The 20,381-nt window shown below is 42.2% G+C and overlaps 1 protein-coding gene across 1 annotated transcript in view; it reads left to right on the top strand.

The window, feature by feature from the left end:
* OIT3 (oncoprotein induced transcript 3) overlaps window positions 1–19,583 on the top strand; it is a 31,847-nt gene extending 12,264 nt beyond the window's left edge. The window contains exons 5-9 of the mRNA XM_006170079.3: window positions 5,554–5,676; window positions 6,808–6,968; window positions 9,565–9,980; window positions 17,048–17,147; window positions 18,581–19,583. Coding sequence (XP_006170141.1) covers window positions 5,554–5,676; window positions 6,808–6,968; window positions 9,565–9,980; window positions 17,048–17,147; window positions 18,581–18,751 — 971 coding nt within the window. The 3' untranslated portion in view covers window positions 18,752–19,583. The remainder of the gene's footprint in view (window positions 1–5,553; window positions 5,677–6,807; window positions 6,969–9,564; window positions 9,981–17,047; window positions 17,148–18,580) is intronic.
* The last annotated feature ends 798 nt before the right edge of the window (window positions 19,584–20,381 follow it).

The following is a 20,381-nucleotide window of genomic DNA, read 5'->3' as shown; positions in this document are numbered from 1 at the left end:
GAGCGCCATCCTTTTCCCAGTCTGTGACTCTGAACACTTACAATAGTATGCTCCCTTTTTAGTGTGTGAGTAAAGCCCTAATCCAAGTTTAGGTTGTCATTAGGGATAGTCTAGAATTCTGCTGTCTGCTCTAGTAGCCACATTTGGCTAGGGAGTACCCATAATGTAGCTGGTGTCATTCATGGGGACCATGTCCCCGAGGACCATGACAGATTTAGCTCCTAAACTTCCCTTTGTTTATAGAAGAAAGGGGACAGACACTTTCCGCCAACTGTGCATTTTTATGGCAAAAGTCCTTATCTTTCATCAAATTCTTTAAAAGGTCAACAGTCATTGCTTATGTGCAGTGTGAGAATATTCCAATTTTTAAAACAGATTTTAAGAGCAGTCATTCATATAACTGCGTCACAAAAAGTTTATCAGCTATTTCCTTATGCAATTTTCTTTTTTCTTTTGTTTTTAAATTTACTAGAGAGCATGTGCACTTGCCAGAAAGAGAGAAAGAGACACAGATAGAGAGAGAAAGTGGAAAAGCACCCCTAGGGTAGTGGCCTGCAATCCTTTCTCCTCCATTCTCCTTTCAGGCATGTGCACACACATACCCAGTGTATTTTTCAAGCTGCCGAGCCTGGGACTTGAACTGCATTGTTGGCCATGTAATATCTAGCCATCTTAACCACCATACCACCGACTGGCCCATAAGCTCTTTTAAGGATTGAAAACACATTTGTTTTTAAGTTTGTATATATTTAGCAATGTTTCAGAAACTCATTGTAGAAAATGAAATTCATCAGAACAAATAGGTACACCCAGGTACAAAAGGAACTTCATTTCTCCATAGTTTTGCCCTTAGAGGAGAGAATTGGCAGCAATGAGGTGCCTTCCACTCAGCAGAGGGCAGCTGAACAAATAACGTAGTTGAGGAGATCAGGCTGGCGGATGTGATTATACTGGACCATAGTGGGGGACTTGGGATGTGGACGGTACAGCAACAGGATCTGAAACGATGTGGATATTCTGCTCAGGGGCTTGAGAAAAAGCTGACTTGCTCAGCAATATGGAAATGGTGCCGTTTCTCTTCTCCAGATGAAAACGAATGTGAGCAGCACAACGGTGGCTGCAGTGAGGTCTGTGTAAACCTCAAAAATTCCTACCGCTGTGAGTGCGGGGTCGGCCGTGTGCTGAGAAGCGATGGCAGGACCTGTGAAGGTGAGAACGGGTGAGGTGGCACTCCATTCAAGAGCTCGGAGGGAGTCACTGCTTATTCTTTGATGCTCAGGAAAACCGCCTTCGTGTTAGAAGAGAGTAACGGTTGGCTGCGTGAAGAAAGGACAAGAGGGCTTTGGTATCACTGAGAACGCTCATGCTATGGACAGAGCTCGGTGTTGATTTTTCTCTCTGAGATTTAACAGGAGGGAATTTTTGCAAGAGACAGAAAGCCACATGGGGGGAGGGAATTTTTGCAAGAGACAGAAAGCCACATTTGGTGAGGGGAGTAAATAAAAAGAGTATTTCATGTCTCTCAGACCTCAGAGTTCCCATGTGTCACTTAGAATCTTGTTAGAAGGATTGGGGTCAGATTATGGCAATTCTGAATAACTGTTTAAGAAACATCTATGCCATAGGCCCGAGGAGTACCCCTGGATAGCAGTTACAGGGGCACGTAACACAGCAGTTTATAGTAAAGTTTCTCAAACTGCCCTGCTGCTGAGAATCACTTGGGGTTTTTTTTTCCACCTCACCCTGCCCAGGCCTCCTTCCTAGGACAGTCTACATCATTGGGGCTAGCAGGGCTTGAGAGCTTGGAAGTCAGACCTCCCAGTATTCACTCTGGGTCTTTATCTGCTACTTCCTGAGTCAGTGTGACCTTGCAGTAGCAGCACCTGGAGTGTGGGCTCTTGCCAAGACCAATTCTGCAGAAGCTCAGCCTTGGTTCCTTGGAGCGATACCAGGTGGTGCTCAGAAGAGCTTTACTGAATGGACCCTTACACATATGCTTTATAATATTTATTCAAAATTAATACGTTTTGGAGATAAGTAAGATGATCTTTTTTTTTTTTTTTTGAGAGGTTTTCACTATAGGGTGCATGCCCTCGCCACACAGACAGAGAGAGACATAGAGACAGAAAGCGAGAATCACCCCCCAGGGGGGATGGTCACGCTGCAATCCCTTCTGCCCCATTCTCCTCTCGGGATCTTGGGCACGCACGCACACGCACCCGGCGTGAGTTCTAAGCCACTGGGTCCAGGACGTGAACCGGACTACGTGGGAATCCAGCGATATAGCCATTACGCTAACTGCTGGTTCCAAGATGATCTATTTTTAATGTAGAGATACTATATATATTTTATAGGACTAAGTAACAAAGAAGAATTCATAATGTATATCAAACCATTGAGACAAAAATTACTATTATTTTATGAAACCTAAAAAATGTCCCTTTTGTAAAGCACATGGACCCTTCCAAATGATCGCAATGTAAATTTTGTCACTTTTGCTTTAGTAAGTCTGAATTCTCATAACCCTCTTTCCGATTACATGGAGAAACAAATGGTTTGAACATGATTATTTACAGATGATGAATGATTTGTCCCTCTGGATAAATGAATGTTATGGAATAATGGAGCTACTGAACTGCTTACAAAGAATTCACTTTAGGCCTCGTCAGTGGCAGGTGATTAAGGGAGCAGGATTCCACATGGCTAGCTGTACAGTTCAAATTCTAACCCAGCACGTTGAAAAACAGGCTAGGTATGTGTGCATGTGCACCCAAAATCCTAAAAAGAGAATGGAGGAGAAGGAATTGCAGTGAGGTTATCTTTTGAGAGGGTCGCTTTCTCAGTTGTCCTCTCTCTTTCTCTCCCTGAGGAGCACACATGCCCTAGAGCAAATTAAAAAAAAAAAAAATCTAAAGAGTTCATTTCATTCTAGTTAGTTATAGTCGAAATAATAAAATACTGCTTGCGAAGAAAAAATTATGGCCAGGGCCCATGATTTATTTGGTGCAGCAAAGTTTGCATTATTAACTCAGGGAACATTAAGCAGAATATTAAACTACTATCCCTTATAACAAGTCTAAATGTATTTTAAATTTTACTGAATAAAATTGTCCTGAATCCTCCTTAGACCTTAATTATTTTATGTAATAACTTTTTCATATTTGCATATTAATAAAATGTTCCATAAGGGACATTTATAATTATTCATGACTACTTTATTGGAAATATTACAGTTAATCCTCATATAATCGTAAGACCTGATAACCATAACTGAAAAATATTTTAGCAGAAGATGAAAATTATATATGAACTGCACTTCAGGCTTAATATTCCTATTTGTAATCTTTAAATTTTATTGATGGTCCAAATATGTATGTTTTAGGCTGTTAGATTTATATGTTCTTTTAAAAAATAAACAGCTCTTTTTAATTTTTAAGTAATGCTTATTGTTTTGCCTTATTATGCAGTGTAGAAGAAAATACAGAGCAGTAAAGGAAGAGTATTCATTTATTTATGTATTTATCTACCTTAAGGGTTTTTGTCATAGGGTGCATGTGTTGCCAGAAAGAGACAGAGACAGTGAGAGGGAAAGTGAGAAATCAGCCCCCAGGAGGACAGCCACACTGCAATTGCTTCTCCTCCATTCTCCTCCCTGGATTTTGGATAGACATGCGCACACACACAGGCATGATTTTCAAGCCCCAGGTCTGGGACTTGAATCGTAATCGGCGATGTGGGAGTCCAGCGCCATGCCACCTGCTGACCCCAAGTAAGATCATTTAAATGATCCACGATTTCATGTGCCAGATATATCCATTTGAAACATTTTGGTATACTCTCCTGAGAGATATAGATCCTTGAAGTCCTTTTAGATGTTCAGTTTATTTCTGCTTTGCATTTTTAGACATGGGAATATCCTAAGTGAACATTTAGTCCATCCTCTTCATTTTATAAATATTGAAATCACAACTCAGAAATAAATTGACTTAAGGAGGGTCATTTTTAAGGGAAAAAAATCCTGTTATTGCTGATTTTTTAACTCATAGCATATTTTTTACTTTCTTCCATGCTATTACTTAACATTTTCAGCTATTTTTAAAAGCAGTAGGTATGCTTTTATTCTTCTAAAAGATATAGATTTATAAATAGATGATCCCTCTCTCTAGATAAATTCACAATGATTGTCATTACAAATTTATTCTCTGTCTGCTTGTCACAAAAATTGATTATCCCGGGGATTCTGCCAGTCGGGGCCCCCTGCCGCTGGAACCGGTGTCCGGGCTGGTGAGGGGGTTAATTCCCATCGGTAAGACTCTCACTTTCACTCACTCAGCCCCACCATCACCCCGCAGCGCCACACACCAGCCGCCTCCTCACCCCCTCAGTAACGCGGGAGGCTGAAAGTATAAGGCTGTATAATTTAAAGTATATAACCTTGAGGTATTTCTAAGTTTTGTGTATAACAAGTATACATTTTAATAAACTCATTTTGATACTTTAAAAGAATTGATTATCCTAAATTAATTTACTGAGGTTCCAAAGAACTTTTTTTCACTGTTATTGAACTGAAAGAAATACAGCTGTAACTGGAAATCAACTTATCCTTCTCTGAGTATTTCGGATTATTTGAAAGCATTTGTGGTCCATGTGAAATCTGTAGAAACTACTCAACTCTGTCCTTCTAATAGTGGGAAAGCAACCATAGACAAGAGGGAAACAAATGGGCATGTTTGTGTGCCAATAAAACATTATTTGTAACAATGAGTAGTAGGTAAGAGTTTGGCAACCTCTGACCTAAAAGATAACGTCCAGGTCCCATAAGAACATTATTTTTCCTCTGCTAAGTTTAAAGTCATATGGTAATTTCTTTAGCTTTCAATGAAATTTATTTTTCTTCCCTTTCACCTGAGAATGCATTGTAAAAGTTTAAGAAGAGAAGCCCTAAAAAATTACCTCAGCAGAAGAGAGTCACCCAGCTAAGCTGGATGGATGCTCTTAGCATGGTGTCTGGATCTCATTTTTATGGTGTGCCATCTCCACCACATGCTTTATCCCCTCAGTGCTCTTGTTCTTCGAGATGCAAGGAGAGGGGCAAGTGAGCCAGCCAGTCCACAACAGCTCTAGTCCATCAGCCAGTCCAGTTGAATCTATACGCTATCGATCCCTTTTATGTCTGTAATACTCTGTGATGTTCAGATTGGGTGGATTTATGTTAGAGCAATTGAGAAACGACTTTCATATCTTACTCCTTAAAACACATAATCCAATTATGAGAAGAACATCAGACAAACCCAAATCGAAGGACATTCTACAAAATACCTGACCAGCTTACGTGTGTAGAGGAGTGGATGTTGGACCTTTCGTATCTGTAGCTATAACATTTAATAAACATTTCTTTTGGCAGGGGTGGGGTACTTGCTTACACTTCTTACTCAGTGGGTTGGACCCCAGGAATACTTCCGTGAATCAAGTATAATCCCTGATGCACAGTGCCAGAATTCTTCGGAAAGAGGGTTATAAGATGATTCCCTTTTCTGTTGGTTTCTACGGCAGACATTGAAGGATGCCACAATAACAATGGCGGCTGCAGCCATTCTTGTCTTGAGTCTGAGAAGGGCTACCAGTGTGAATGTCCCCGGGGCTTGGTGCTGTCTGAAGATAACCACACTTGCCAAGGTAGTACATGCTCTCATTTATACTACGTCCTCCCCTAAAACTCTTTGTTCTCTTTCCAAGAGTGTCAAGATTCCAGTCTTTTAGAACACCAGCTCTTTGAGCCCTGTGATCCTCATCACTCTGGAATCATCCAAGAGAAAATGTCTCTGAGAAAAGATTACCAAAAAGCTAACTTTCCTTTGCCATTGACCTTTGATTTTTCTCTGCTTTCTCTGGTTTGTTGTACAACTAACACTCAATTTGAATTTTAAGTATTGATGCAGTTCTTCTCTTTTCTAACAGAAAATTAGGTTGAAACTAAGTGAACCTAAGTTGAAAGTCTGAGAATGGATTCTTCTCTCTACACCTAAAATATGAGTATCAACAATCCTCTGAGAACTTTCCTGGAAATTTGGTTTTTGATGTCCATAATATTCATTCATTTTCATCCAGCAAATATATAATGAGCACCTATTTTATACTATCCCATTGTTATGATATGTCTTTGCATATTAGACTCTGGCAGTACCCATAAGTATTCATTTTAGGATGTTTTTAGGGTCTAAAGAAGTGAATGTGGAAATGCTGAAGAAAAGCAATCTTTTTTACACTAAGTTTTAGTGGAATTTATAGTCAGAGTTTATGGTTTACTGAGCAATGCAGGAACAATTTGGAAGCCTTTCCCAAATGCACTAACACTGTTTTTATTACCTCAGTTTTATGGGGGCAATAATTAACGATAAAGCCAAAGCTCTGCTATTATGTTATGATACAGTTTAAGCCTGTATCAAAGTAGTACTTTTCCTATATTGCCAATAAATTGTATTTGCACTAAAAATTAATCCATTAGGTGTTTCAGTTCATGGAGTTATACTAGCTACACTTTGAAACAAGTATTTTTTTTAACCTGAAACTTGAACACAATATTTTCTAATTTAGGGGACAATATATTTGAAGAGCATTATTTGGCCTTAATCTTGGGGGAAAGGAATCCTGATTTCCTTCATCAACTTATTCTGAGCTACACTGATTTCCTTGAGGTTGGACCAAAATCTCAAGATGTTCGAGGGTGAAATTATTCTAGAACAATCCCTTATCCTGTTCTCCTGGTTCAGGTCTCTTGGTTCTAACAGTAGTCCCTGTTTGCCACAGTCCCTGTGTTGTGCAAGTCAAGCACCATTGAAGTGAGCATCCCCAGAGAGCTGGTTGGCGGCCTGGAACTCTTCCTGACCAACACATCCTGCCGAGGAGTATCCAATGGCACCCATGTCAACATCCTCTTCTCGCTCAAGACGTGTGGCACAGTTGTTGATGTAGGTTCTTTGTGGAGAACACTTGAGGAAGAACCAAAGCCAGTTATTTGGGAGATAGCTGACTAGAAGCATGCAGTATGGCCTGTGTCATAGATAAGATATGTCCACATAACAGAATCGAAACTAAACATCTATGTCACTCATTTGACAATGCATTACTGAGTGTCTCCCCTGGTCCTGGCATTGTGAGGACAGGGAGGTAAGAATTCTGCTGTTGCTGTTCTCTGGTAGCCCTGTCTCTCTGGAAAGTGCAGATACTTTCCTGAGTGCACCAGCTAGAAGCTGACTACATCTCCCCTGACTCTTTTTTAAAAGAATGTGACCAATACAGAGGTTGATTAAATTACGGTGTAGTGTATGAATTCAAGTATTGAACCAGGTTGACATATGGTTATATTTTCACCCAGAAATCTATACACAGCCCTGTGTTAGAGAGTCCAAGGGATATAATGAAATAAGATTCCTGTCTAAAAGGAACTTACATAGCAGTATTAAGATGACAACAAATAAAATGTAAATAAAGGACAAACAGTGAGACAGATGACAGGCCCTTAAAGAATCCAGTAAAGGGAGAAGTGGTCTTAGGTTGGGATGGAAGTATGCATGGTTTACACAAGCAGAGAGGCAAAGAAAAGGCCTTTCAGATGGGAAAAAAGTGAGCAAAGTCTGCGAGACGACTATTCAGGTGGGATAAATGTGAAGCGTAGCCTGACTGGCAAGGAATTCTTGGGAAACAAAACAGGGAACGTAGATGGGTAGGCTGCACCTCCAAAGACCTGCCTCGTGTGCTAGAGAGAGATTTCTGGGTTTTGTCCCTAGAAAAGGGGTTAATAAGGGACTGTGGTGATGAAATTTGGGATCTGATGAAAGCATGTAAGACAGAGCAAAGAGAATCTCCCTGCAGGTCAGTGCAGAGGCCTTTGTGATCATTTGGTCAAACAATACTTATTTATGCATCCTACTAAGTGAAAATAAGAGAACTAACTAAACTTGGGATGAGATATGGGGGAGAAATTCAAAGAGCAGGTGGTCTCACTGTAGGCAAGTCAAGTTGATTGTATTGGTGGATAATCAAATAAAAACGCCCCATAGGCAGCTGGCATTACTCTCTGGTGCACAGAGAGCAAACAAGGTTGCAGATGAAGAGCTGAAAATCATCTGCAGAAACATGCCAGCTGAAGTTCCAGTGTGGGTGAGCCGAGCACAAGGTCACACTCCAGCAGGGACACCCAATCTAAGGCTCCTGAAAAATAGCATCCTTTTCTAAAATACGAGAGCTTTGAATTTGCTGAGTCTGTGTAGATGAGAGTTTTTCTTTTCCTTTTTTACAAAATTATTTTATTTAACTTTATTTATTTATTCTTTTTTTTTTTTGAGAGATTTTTGCTATAGGGCATGTGCGCTCACCAGACAGACAGAGAGAGACATAGAGACAGAAAGCAAGAAATCACCCCCCCCCAAGGGGGATGGTCACACCGCATTCCCTTCTCCATTCTCCTCTTGGGATCTTGGGCACGCACGCACATGCACCCGGCGTGAGTTTTAAGCCACCGGGTCCAGGACGTGAACCGCAGTCGACTACGTGGGAGGCCAGCGACATAGCCATTACACTAACTGCTGGTTCCCTTTATTATTTTTAAAATTTGACCAGAAAGGGACAGAGTGAGAGAGAGAGAGAGAAGGTGATAAAGCAAGCCGCCAGATCCAGGACTCGAACCACGGTCAGCCATGTGGGAGTACAACACCTTTAACCACCATGCCACCTGGCGATCCCAATGAATGTTTTCTTTAAGTGTCTTTCTTTTTCTTTTTCTTTTTCTTTCTTCCTTTCTTTCTTTCTTCCTTTCTTTCTTTCTTCCTTCCTTCCTTCCTTTCTTTCTTTCTTTCTTTCTCTTTCTCCTTTCTTTTTTTCATGAACAAGGGATGCAGGCACCCCCAACAGGATCTTCATACTGTGATCCACCCCCAGTGCCAGCCAGCCCCGGATCATGGGCACACAAATGCTCTCAGTGTTCAGGTGGATCTCCAGACACAAACTGGAACCTTCTTATGTGGCTCAGCCTCACAGGGCACTGTGCTGTGCTACCTCTGGCCTCCTTACATCAGGTTTTTTGTTTTGGTTTTTGCTATAGGGTGTGTACACTTTCCAGAGAGAGAGAAATCACTCCCGAGGGGGAATGGCCATGCTGCAATTCCCTTTCCGTCACTCTCCTCTTGGGAGAGTGAACTCACATGCACCTAGAGTGTTTTTCAAGCTGCAGGGTCCAGGACTCAAATTACAGTCAGTTACGTGGGATCCAGCCACCTTAGCCACCAGGCCACCAGCTAGTCGGTCAGGTTTTAAGAGTAATACTCTAAAGGAATGTGTCGGTTGGCCAAGAAGCAGTATGTAAAACTTAGCAGTCGAATGTCTTACTAACAAGAGGAGAGCAATGAAAAGAAAAAAAAAAAAAAAGCTTTAGGCTTAGGCAATCAAATCTCTAGTGTGTTTTAATATAAACAAAAGTTAGGATAAATGTTAAGGTAAATAGGGAGGCAAAAGGTCTGTAGAAATAAATATAAAATCTCTCTCCTCTCCTCACCCCGGCCTGGCCAGGTGGTGAATGACAAGATCGTGGCTAGCAACCTTGTGACAGGTCTACCCAAGCAGACCCCGGGGAGCAGCGGGGATATCATCATCCGGACCAGCAAACTGCTGATCCCGGTGACCTGCGAATTTCCACGCCTGTACACCATTTCTGAAGGCTACGTTCCCCACCTTCGAAACTCCCCACTGGAAATCATGAGCCGAAATCATGGAATCTTCCCATTCACCCTGGAGATCTTCAAGGACAACGAGTTTGAAGAGCCATACAGGGAAGCCTTGCCCACCCTCAAGCTTCGCGACTCCCTCTACTTTGGCATCGAGCCCCTGGTGCATGTGAGTGGCCTAGAAAGCCTGGTGGAGAGCTGCTTTGCCACGCCCACGGCCAAGATCGACGAGATCCTCAAATACTACCTTATCCGGGATGGGTATGTATGCTGCTTGATGGGCTCGTTATTCCAGTCCACACCGGCCTCGAGTTCCCACGCATAGTCCGCCATTTACTGCAGCAGCACAGCACTGTCACAAGCAGGGCAGTCTCACAGGCTCTTTATTAGTTCAAAAACCATTTGTTGATATATTGAAAGTGAACTGGTGAAGAAAAGGGGAGCCAAGATGACTCCAGTGTGTCCGGATCGGGTGACCAGTTAGATGCCGTTAGCTAGACAAAAAAATTGTAGAAAATCTGGTTATTGGGTTGGTCTCATGGCCTACTGGTTATGGGAGTTGGATCCCACATGGCTGACCATACAATTTGAGTCCTGGATCCAGCAGCTTCAGAAACACGCCTGGTGCATGTGTGTGCCTGCCCCAAATTCCAAACTGTGGGGGAGATGGAGAAGGGCATACCGCAGCGCACACACCTCTGGTTTATTTGTTTATTTGTTTTTTAAGGAAAACCTGATTATTTTTAGAATAATATGTTAAATAATTAAAAAATATAATGGGGGGACAGCAGTGGTGTAGTGGTTAAGGCATCAGACTCCCACATGGCTGACCTCAGTTCGAGTCCTGGACCCAGTGGTCAGGCACATGTGCATGTGTGCCCAAAATCCTGAGAAGAGAATGGAGGAGAAAGGATTGTGGTGTGGCCATCCTCCCCTTGGGGATAATTTCTTGCTCTCTGTCTTTCTGTCAGGCACATGCACCCTATAGAAAAAATCTCTAAAAAAATTAAAAATTAACTCCCTAAGGGTACTTAGGGAGAAAAGTTCAGTGGGCAGTTGGAAATACTATCACTTAGACTCAGGAACAAGGTCGGGACTAGTAGTAAATGACAGAGTTACCCTGTTTATCCTTGAACTGTTAGGGTGGGTCACCTCTCAGAGAGGGTAGTGTGTGCATGCCGGGTGGGAGCTGCATCCTTGAAAGACTGAGAGTGCTTGGAACGAGAGGTGGAAACAGTGAGTGTAGACTCCTTTTCCAAGAAGTCTGATGGTGAAGGGGAAAGAAGAAATACCTGGTAGATTTTTATTCTTTTTTTTTTTTTAAGAGAGATTTTTTCGCTATAGGGGTCGTATGCTCACCAGAGAGAGAGACAGAAAGCAAGAAATCACCCCCTAGGGGAGATGGCCACACCGCAATCCCTTTTCCTCCATTCTCCTCTCAGAATTTCGGGATCTATGCACAGGTACTAAGCTTGAGTTTTAAGCCGACAGGTATGGGACTCGAACCGCTGTCGACTACGTGGGAGTCCAGCGACATAACCATTATGCCATCTGCTGGTCACAATACTTGGTAGATTTTAGGAGAAGAAATTTAGAAGAAACAGCCATGTTTGCTTTTGTACTTGTTTCATACAAAAGAGATGTCCATGATATTTCCCGAGGATCCTCGGATTGAGATCTTGACGGAAGCCCAGCAGTTTTCACAGCCATTGCTTACATTGCCAGGAAAATTATGCTCAAACTGAAACCTCATAGTAGCCAGCTGGTGATGCAGTTGTTGAGGCAGCTGGATCCCATATGACAGCTGTGCTTTCAAGGCCTGGACCCCACAGCTTGAAAAACACACTGGGCACATGTGCATGCATGCCCAAAATCCCAAAAGGAGGGAGAAATAGAGGAGAAGGGATTGCAGCATGACTATCTCCCATGAGGGTTGCTTTCTCATGTTTGCTCCCTCCTCTCCCCACTGTCTCCCTCCAGAGAGCACATACATCCCCGGGGTGGGGGGGAATCCACACAGTAGTACCTCTTGAGTTTCTTCCTTGTTCTAACAGGTAGGACAGACTCAGGGAGGGCAGACCCGCAGCCTCATAAAAGGTAAACCGTTTAATAAGAGGCAGGAGTGTGCCTTGCTCAGAGCCCTGCCCTCGCCTGAGCTTTTGGAAATTCCTGCTTTGCTTTTTCTTCTCCTAGCCTCTCAGCATAGGCACCCTTCATCTGCTCTATCAATCTCTTGCACAATGATCTGTCAACCTTTGACGCACTTCAGGCTCAACTAAGAAGCTTTTATAAAAATAACAATGCCCAACCCTGTGCTCTCTGTTCCATTCCTATTGTCTTAATTCTGGTTCTAATTATTTTCCTCCTGGACAGTAAAAACAGCCTCCTGACACAGCCTCTTACATGCCACCTCTCAAATCTCAGCTCAGCAGAACCCCTAGGCAATGCTTAAAATATGATCTGTCTCATCCGCTGAAAACCTTTCAGTGGCTCTCTGTTACTTTTGGTTGGTAAACTTCACTGCTCCCCAGGGGTGCTTCTAGCCTCCGATTCCTAAAGGCTCCTTAGCTTATTTTTGTAACATGGAAAGTTTGTTGTTGTGAGCTGTTTTGCCTGGCCCATAACAGAGGGGTTCTGTAATCCAGGGGGTCTGGAGCCCTCTGGATTTTTTGCCATCCTAAAGCAATCTCCAGAAAGTTTTTAAATAAACAGTAAAAGCATTATTTTTTTCTTTTTTTTTTCCCAGTCGCATATTTGATGCTAAGTAGATTTGGGAATTGATTTTTTTTTAATAAAAGTGGATTTTTGTTTCTTAAATCTTTTTCTTTTTTACAGCATTAATGGAGTACCACTCACATACAGTAAATGTGCGTATTTAAAGTGTTTGGCAGGACCAGCAGTTAGCGTAATGGCTATGTCGCTGGACTCCCATGTAGTCGACCACGGTTCGCATCCTGGACCCGGTGACTTAAAATTCATGCCGGGCATGTGTGCGTGTGTGCCCAAGATTCCAAGAGGAGAATGGAGGAGAAGGGATTGTGGCATGGCCATCCCCCCTGGGGGGTGATTTCTTGCTTTCTGTCTCTCTGTCTCTCTCTGTCTGTCTGGCAAGCGCACACGCCCTATCGCAAAAACCTCTCCAAATAAATAAATAAATAAATGAAGTGGCAAGCTAAATAATTTGATAAGTCCTGATGTAAAGACCCATGATGCCGTCACTACAATCAGTATAATGAATATACCTCTCAGCCGCAGTTAAGTTTTCTCGCGTCCCTCCTGTTTCCTTTTTGCAAAAATAAGTACATAATTATATCTCATTTATTGGGAAAATACATAACCTACAATCTCAATAAAGCTTATCAACTTTATTTATATATTTGTTATTAAGAATCTCAGAAAAGACTACTTCCTTTTATTTCAGACCATTCTAAGAAGCCACACTATTTTTTCAGCCCTTAACACATGTAAAAGAGGAAAGAAAAATATGCTGTGGAGAGATAGAGGACAGAACTTGAAGAACACAGCAGTGCAGGTCTGTCTTGTAAGCAGGCAACAGACCCGTCTATAGCTCAGGCAGGAAGATGTACGGACCCGTATGAACTGATCCCGCTCTCAGGCTGGCTCGCTGTGCCTTCACTCTCCGACCTTGGCCTTTTCCAGTTGCTGCTCCTGCCAAAGGGAATTATTGACGGTCTCCAAACTGTTGTTCCTTACAGCCTCCTGACTGTGCCCATGCTGTTCCTTCTGCTTGTGCCCCAAATCTTCCATACCTCTTTTTTTCTTCCTGTCTGATTCTTTCTGGTCCTTCAAGAGTCCATGGGGATCGCTTCTTCCATGAAGTCTTCCTTGCCTTCATCTGATAGAAAACTAGAAACCCTTCTTCCTTTTTCTTCTTCCTCAACTCCTAGCCTAGGGGAGGGATCACTATATATGTGCCAAGTAAATTACTGAATATTTATAATAATGGTAAATTGGGGCTAGTCCACAAGCCTCAAATAAACATAATTAATATAATTCACTCCATTTATATTTACAAAGTTTGTGATCATTCATGTATTTATTTACTTAGTTTAGATTGTTGCCAGAGGGCATATGCACTCACCAGAGAGAGACAGAGAAAGTGAGAAATCCCCTCCTCCAGGGCGGATGGTGATGCCACAATCCCTTCTCCTCCATTCTCCTCTCCAGATTTTGGGCACACATGTGTATGTATCCAATGTGTTTTTCTTTTTTCTTTGTTTTGTTTTGTTTTGTTTCGTTTTTAGAGAAAGATTTTTGCTGTAGAGCATGTGTGCTCACCGGAGAGACAGAGACACAGAAAGTGAGCTATCACCCCTCTGAGGGGATGGCCACACCACAATTCCTTCTCCTCCATTCTCTTGGGATCTTGGGCATGAATGTACATGTGCCTGGCATGAATGTTTTAAGCTGCTGGGTCCAGGACTCGAACCGTGGTCAACTATGTGGGAATCCAGAGACATTACCATTATACCATCTGCTGATCCCTCCAGTGCGTTTTTCAAGCTACCACACCCAGGACTCAAATTACATAGTCAGCCATGTGGGATCCAGTGCCCCAATTATTTATCTTTTTGTTTATTCATTGTCTGTGGCCTAAATTAAAATCAGGATGGTTTTCCCTGGATTTTGAACACATCTGATTCATTTCCTTCTAGTTTTAGTTGGCGTATGCTTTGAGAACGCAAAAATAACTTAAAATTAGTCTAGGCAAAATAGAAAGTTAATCTTCAGGGAAAGAAATATACTGAATTCCAAAATCAAGTATCGAACAACTTTTTTATGAACATAAATGGTATAGTGTGCATGCACGAGAGAGCTCTAGTCAGGGTCTGGTCATGCTCTAGTTCCTTTCACAGTCCTCTAACTTGTCAAGATCCTAGGCACACAGGCACATGCCTGGTTTGTTCCAGGCCTATTGCTTGGGAAGTCACAGCCATCAGGTGACTTTCCCCGCAGTTCAGGACACTACCTACTGCACCACCAGGCTGGGCCTTGAATAACTTTTTGATAGACAGTTACATTGGGTTCTCCTCTACCACTGTTACTTTCTTTTAGCACATGACTTGGAGTTGTCAGAGCAACTTTATTCACAACAAACAGCAAATCAGAGCCAAAATTTGTCCTAGGTTCTAATCTGTAACTCATTATTTTGTTATAACTCTTTCTGCTCTTTTCTCTTTGAAAAAAACTAATAGGCCCAGCCATGGTAGCATAAGAAGTAGGGCATAATGTGGGGCCACACAAGAGATCCAGGTTCAGATCCCAGACAACCAAAACGAGCCAGGCCCAGTGGCTCCCTCCTGCAATCCCAGCTTCCTGGGAGGCTGGATTGGGAGATCTCAACAGCAAGACCCTGTCAAAAATCTCTCTTCTCTCTCTCTCTCTGCTCTTCCTGTGTGCATACATGCATGTGCGCTCTCTCTCATGAAAGAAAGAAAGAAAAAGAATAGTATTTTTAGAATAAAGTAAGTTGAAAATACTGTGGCATTTAGATGAAAGGTACCATTTTAATATCAGGTGTTACTATTAACACCATAGACACTGGGCTATAAACTCCTTGACATTGCAGATTGTATTATTTATCTTTATTTCCTCTGCAGCACCTGGCACGGTGTCTTGCCCAGATTAGGTATGCAATGGGTATTTATTATTGAACATCATCAGAAAATGGTATAAATTAATTTTATTTCAGAAAATGCAAATGAGTAAATAAATACAAGAAATAACAGAAATCACACTATATATTTAGGTCCTCTTTAGTTCAGTGGAATAAGGTACTATAGTAATATAGTAAAGATGTTTTACTTTTAAACAATTTCATTGGGTGCTTACACTGCACTGAAACAGCAGTTAACAGTGAATGAGAAGGCGGTCCGCAGGCATGTGGAGCAAGTACCTAGTTTCACAGGCCTTCATATCTGACCTCCACTTTTTCTCTGGTCTGTAGCTAGGAGTTATTAGATAATCATAAAAATGAAAATACGTCCAGAATAAAAAGTTGCTTTACAATTCAGAAAGGAAAAAATAGTAAGAGAACGATGCTTGAACTTTAAGAAGATTGGTTAATATCTAAAACTGCAGTCTCAGCATGGGAAATCAAAGTGTCTTTACTCCCTGCCAGCCTTGGAGAGATCTTAGAAGTTTCACTTTAAGCAGAAAACCTGAACTTAAAAACAACAACAACAACAACAAAACTCAGGACCAGCAGTTAGTGTAATGGCTATGTCCCTGAACTCCCATGTAGTTGGCCACGGTTCGAGTCCCATGCCGGTTGCTCAAACTCACGCCAGGCATGTGTGCATGCGTGCATGTCCAAGATCCTGAAAGGAGAATGGAGGAGAAGGGATTGCGCTGTGGCCATTCCTGTTGTGGGGTGATTTCTCGCTTTCTGTCTCTCTGTCTTTCTGGCAAGAGCATGTGCCCAATAGCAAAAACCTCTCCAAAAAAAACCACCCAAACTCTGGGACCAGCATATAGTGTAATAGTTACATTGCTGGACTCCCACATAGTCTACCACGGTTCAAGTTCTGGACCCAATGGCTTAAACTCACACTGGGCTCATGTGCGTGCATGCCCAAAATCCTGAGGGGAGAATGAAAAGAAAGGATTGCAACATGGTCGTCTCCCCTGGTGGGTGATTTCTCGCTTTCTGTCTCTCTGTCTCCCTGTCTCTCTGGCAAGCACACGCATTGTAGGGGGGTGATTTCTGACTTTTCCTCTGTCTCTCTCTAGTAAGCACACACAGCCTGTGGCAAAAACCTATGAAAACACACACACACACACACAATTTGAGGTGAATGAATCTTCTCTAAGAAACTTAGATATTTGTACAACTCTTTGATGTACAAATTGTGTTCTGCTCACCTTTGCATCCCCTTAGTCGTTAAAGAAAAGCCTTCTCAAACCAATGATAAAGCTCATGAATGAAGAACTCCTGTCCTGTGTTGAAGAACATATGTACATGTATATGTAGTATATATTTTACAGGTGTAGAGATAGCCTTACCCGCAAAAAGTATCTTTGAAATCAGTGATGTTGCTGTTGCTAATACTTAGGCAGTACTAACTTAACAGGAAGTCCTTGTGGAAACACTAGTGATAAATAGAACAGATGTTAAGGAGGAAAGCTATGTCTGAAGAGGCCGTCACAGGAAGGGAATTTCATTTTTCCTTCCTTCTCAAAGAGCTTGAATGCAGCCCAGACTCCTCCACCCGGTTTGCCTCTCCTTGAGCCAGACGTTGGACTGGGTTGTTTTTCCACCTCTGCTGAAGCCATCAGGTCTGACGTGATCTCTGTCCTACTTTCAGCTGTGTTTCAGATGACTCCGTAAAGCAGTACACATCCCGGGATCACCTAGCAAAGCACTTCCAGGTCCCTGTCTTCAAGTTTGTGGGCAAAGACCACAAGGTGAGCTGAACACTTACCTTGTGACCCCCAAATCCGAGCCTTTTTCCTTGGTGTCCCAGTGTGCTGACACTCTAAGCTCCCATGGTTAGAATCTACATAACCTCTGAGGAACATACAGTACAACTGGCCATCCGTCAAGAAGTTCAGCAACCTCATGCACACCACAGTTGCCTGCCCCCTGCCCCATAAGATAACAGTGCTTATTCAAAGAAAGCACTAGTCAAATAATTTTCAATTTTTGTGGGCAAGTGTGGCTGAAAAATACAAAGGCAGTGTCAGTCTCATGTGAGGGATATGAACGGAAAATTCACAGGAAAAGCCAATAGTGAAATACCCAGTGAAAATAGTACTTAAAGTGCCAATTAAAACCATTGTAAAACACCATTTCATACACATTGAATTTATTAAAATTATAAATCACAACATTTGCAAAGTTATAGAAAGAAGTATACAGCAGCAGTATAAGTTGGTACACTTTCTGGAAAGTGGCATGATAATATGTACTGATAACCATAAAAGCATTGAGTTCTTTTATTTAAAAAGTATAATTCTGACAGTTTCTCAAAAACAAAACAAAGAAGCAAGGTTTATTGGAAGTGCTTGTAGAGCATTCTTATGAGGGAGGGAAAAAAAAGGCCCCCAAAACAAGGCTAAGGGCTACAGTGTACCATTTTATGTAATGTTAAGCAGTTATTAAAATGATAAATAAGGGATGATACATGCTAAAGCAGATGTGAAAAACTGCTGTCATAATAATTTACATGCACACCGAATATGTTACTTTTTTTAAATATGCATACACATGGATAGAGGTCACAAGGGGCTATCTAGAAAGGCAAGAGGGTGATAAGGCAAACATTTCTTTTGCTGTTGGTACAGCATCACTGTTGAAAGGTTAAACAAAAGGAAGTTTAAGAGGCCAGCACTCCTCCCCACACTGCTTTTAAGTGTGTTCATGCCCTCTCCACTCTCCCATAGCTCCAGGACCACCACTAACAATGACTGCCAATCTTGATCTCAGTCCTCAACAAGGCAGTGAGCTTCTGGCAGTTACTTACAGAAAGGTGCTTGGAGAAAGAATTTGTTATTTTACAACAGAAGTGCGCAGGAGCCAATGATATTCCCAGACCTTGCTGTGAAGAACTAGGATGTTAAGGTTATTAGGTGTTTCTTCCCAAAGGTCTCTTCCGGTCCAGCACCACGCAGAAGCTATGAATGTGGGTTTTAAGGGCCCACGTGACTCACATTCCAACTCTGCTCATTACTAAATGTGTGTTTGGGCATTCCCTGACTTAAGTGTGTTTCCTCATCTGTGAAATGGGAATAACACCTGCCTCCAAGAGTTAACTAGATGAAATGAGTGCTTCGGGAACATACATTGCTGTGTCGCTTCTACTCCTTGCTTTTATTCATGATCATTATCATCCTCCCAGGAAGTGTTTCTGCACTGCCGGGTTCTTGTCTGTGGGATGCTGGATGCGCGTTCACGCTGTGCTCAAGGCTGCCACCGGCGCATGCGTCGCGAGGCCGGAGGCGAGGACGCGGCGGGTTTGCAGAGCCAGGTGCTGACCGGCGGCCCCATCAGCATCGACTGGGATGACTAGCTCGTTACAGCACCGGAGCCCTAGCTTCGGGCTACCCTCCTCCTTGGAACGTCTCTCCTTGCCCTCTAAGGACATCCATGGGTCTCCTAAACTCTTCAGACCTGTTACTGTGAGTTTAGACGGACTCCCGAAGCCTCCTCGCTCAAATTCGGGCCCGTGGGTGAGTGCAGACGACGGCATTGCTGAATGACGTGGCCTGGTGGGCTCAGTCTTCCTAATGTCCAAAGTCGAGCTGTCTACACAGCAAGGAGCTCACCCCAGTTCCCCTGTTTTTCCTACACTTAAATACCTCGTGTATGACGCAGTAGGACCACTAAAACGAGGAGTATGTCAAGTTAGAAACCTAAAACATTTAAATAGTTACCAAAATTATTTGACTAGTTTAATTTTGACTCTTTAAATATGTAAATAGTAATTACACCCTAGAATTCGATTCAAATACAGAACAGTTACAGGTGATTTGGAAGTTTATCAATAAAACGATGTATAATTTTTTAAAATATCATTTGGTTCTCTACATAATATTTTCCTTTGGTGTTTTATATTGCCTTATGTAGAGTATTTTCACTCACGCACATGCATCTAAGTGATTCAATGACTGAATTGTAAACAAAATTAAAGTTTGTACCATAGGCCCTATTATTTGGTATTCTGTGCCATCAGGCTGATAAGACAATTAAAAAAGAAAGGCATGAAATTATACCATACTCTGTTTTGTAGGTGCTTAATGAATTTTATTGAAATAAATATTATAAACCACAAAGATTAATTTTATCTACAATTAAATCCAATTTCTTTGTTTTTTTTAGAGATTTTTGGCTATAGGGCATGTGTGCTCGCTGGAGAAATATACAGAAAGTGACAAATCACAAATCACTTCCCAGAGGGGCATGGCTATGTCACAATCCGTTCTTCTCCATTCTCTTTTGGGATCTTGGGCATGCACACACACACACGCACACGCACACACACACACACACACACACTCGCCTGGCATGAGTTTTAAGTAGTTGAGTCCAGGACTTGAGCCACAGCTGACTATGTGGGAGTCCAGTGATGTAACCATTACGCCATCTGCTGGTCCCTAAATCCAATTTCTTTTTTTTTTTTCTTTTCTTTTCTTTTTTTTTTGGAGAGATTTTTCACTATAGGGTGCGTATGCTCGCCAGACAGACAGAGAGAGACAGAGAGACAGAAAGCGAGAAATCACCCCCCGGGGGGGTGGTCACGCCGCAATCCCTTCTCCTCCATTCTCCTCTCGGGATCTTGGGCACGCACACGTGCCCGGCGTGAGTTTTAAGCCACCGGGTCTGGGATGCGAACCGCGGTCAACTATGTGGGAATCCAGCGACATAGTCATTACGCTAACTGCTGGTTCCCCTAAATCCAATTTCTTAATATGCCATTTAATTTGTGGTTTCATGTAAAATCAGAAAAACTGTTTTCCTTTTCAAAAGTGGCTATAATTAAAAAGTCTTTTTTTTTCACCAATAAAGTTAACAAAAGGAGGGGAAAGAAGAAAGTTATTTAGATCCAAGGTCAGCACATCTCTGTAAAAGGCCGAGGGTAAGTACTTTAGCCATCCACGATATGTAAACAAATGTGAGCGAGGGTGTGTTCCAGAAAAACC

The sequence above is a fragment of the Tupaia chinensis genome, unplaced genomic scaffold, assembly GCF_000334495.1.
Source record: "Tupaia chinensis unplaced genomic scaffold, TupChi_1.0 Scaffold148012_1, whole genome shotgun sequence".
NCBI lineage: Eukaryota > Metazoa > Chordata > Mammalia > Scandentia > Tupaiidae > Tupaia > Tupaia belangeri.
Note: the sequence above shows the minus strand (reverse complement) of the source record. Positions and strands in the feature narration are given on the sequence as shown.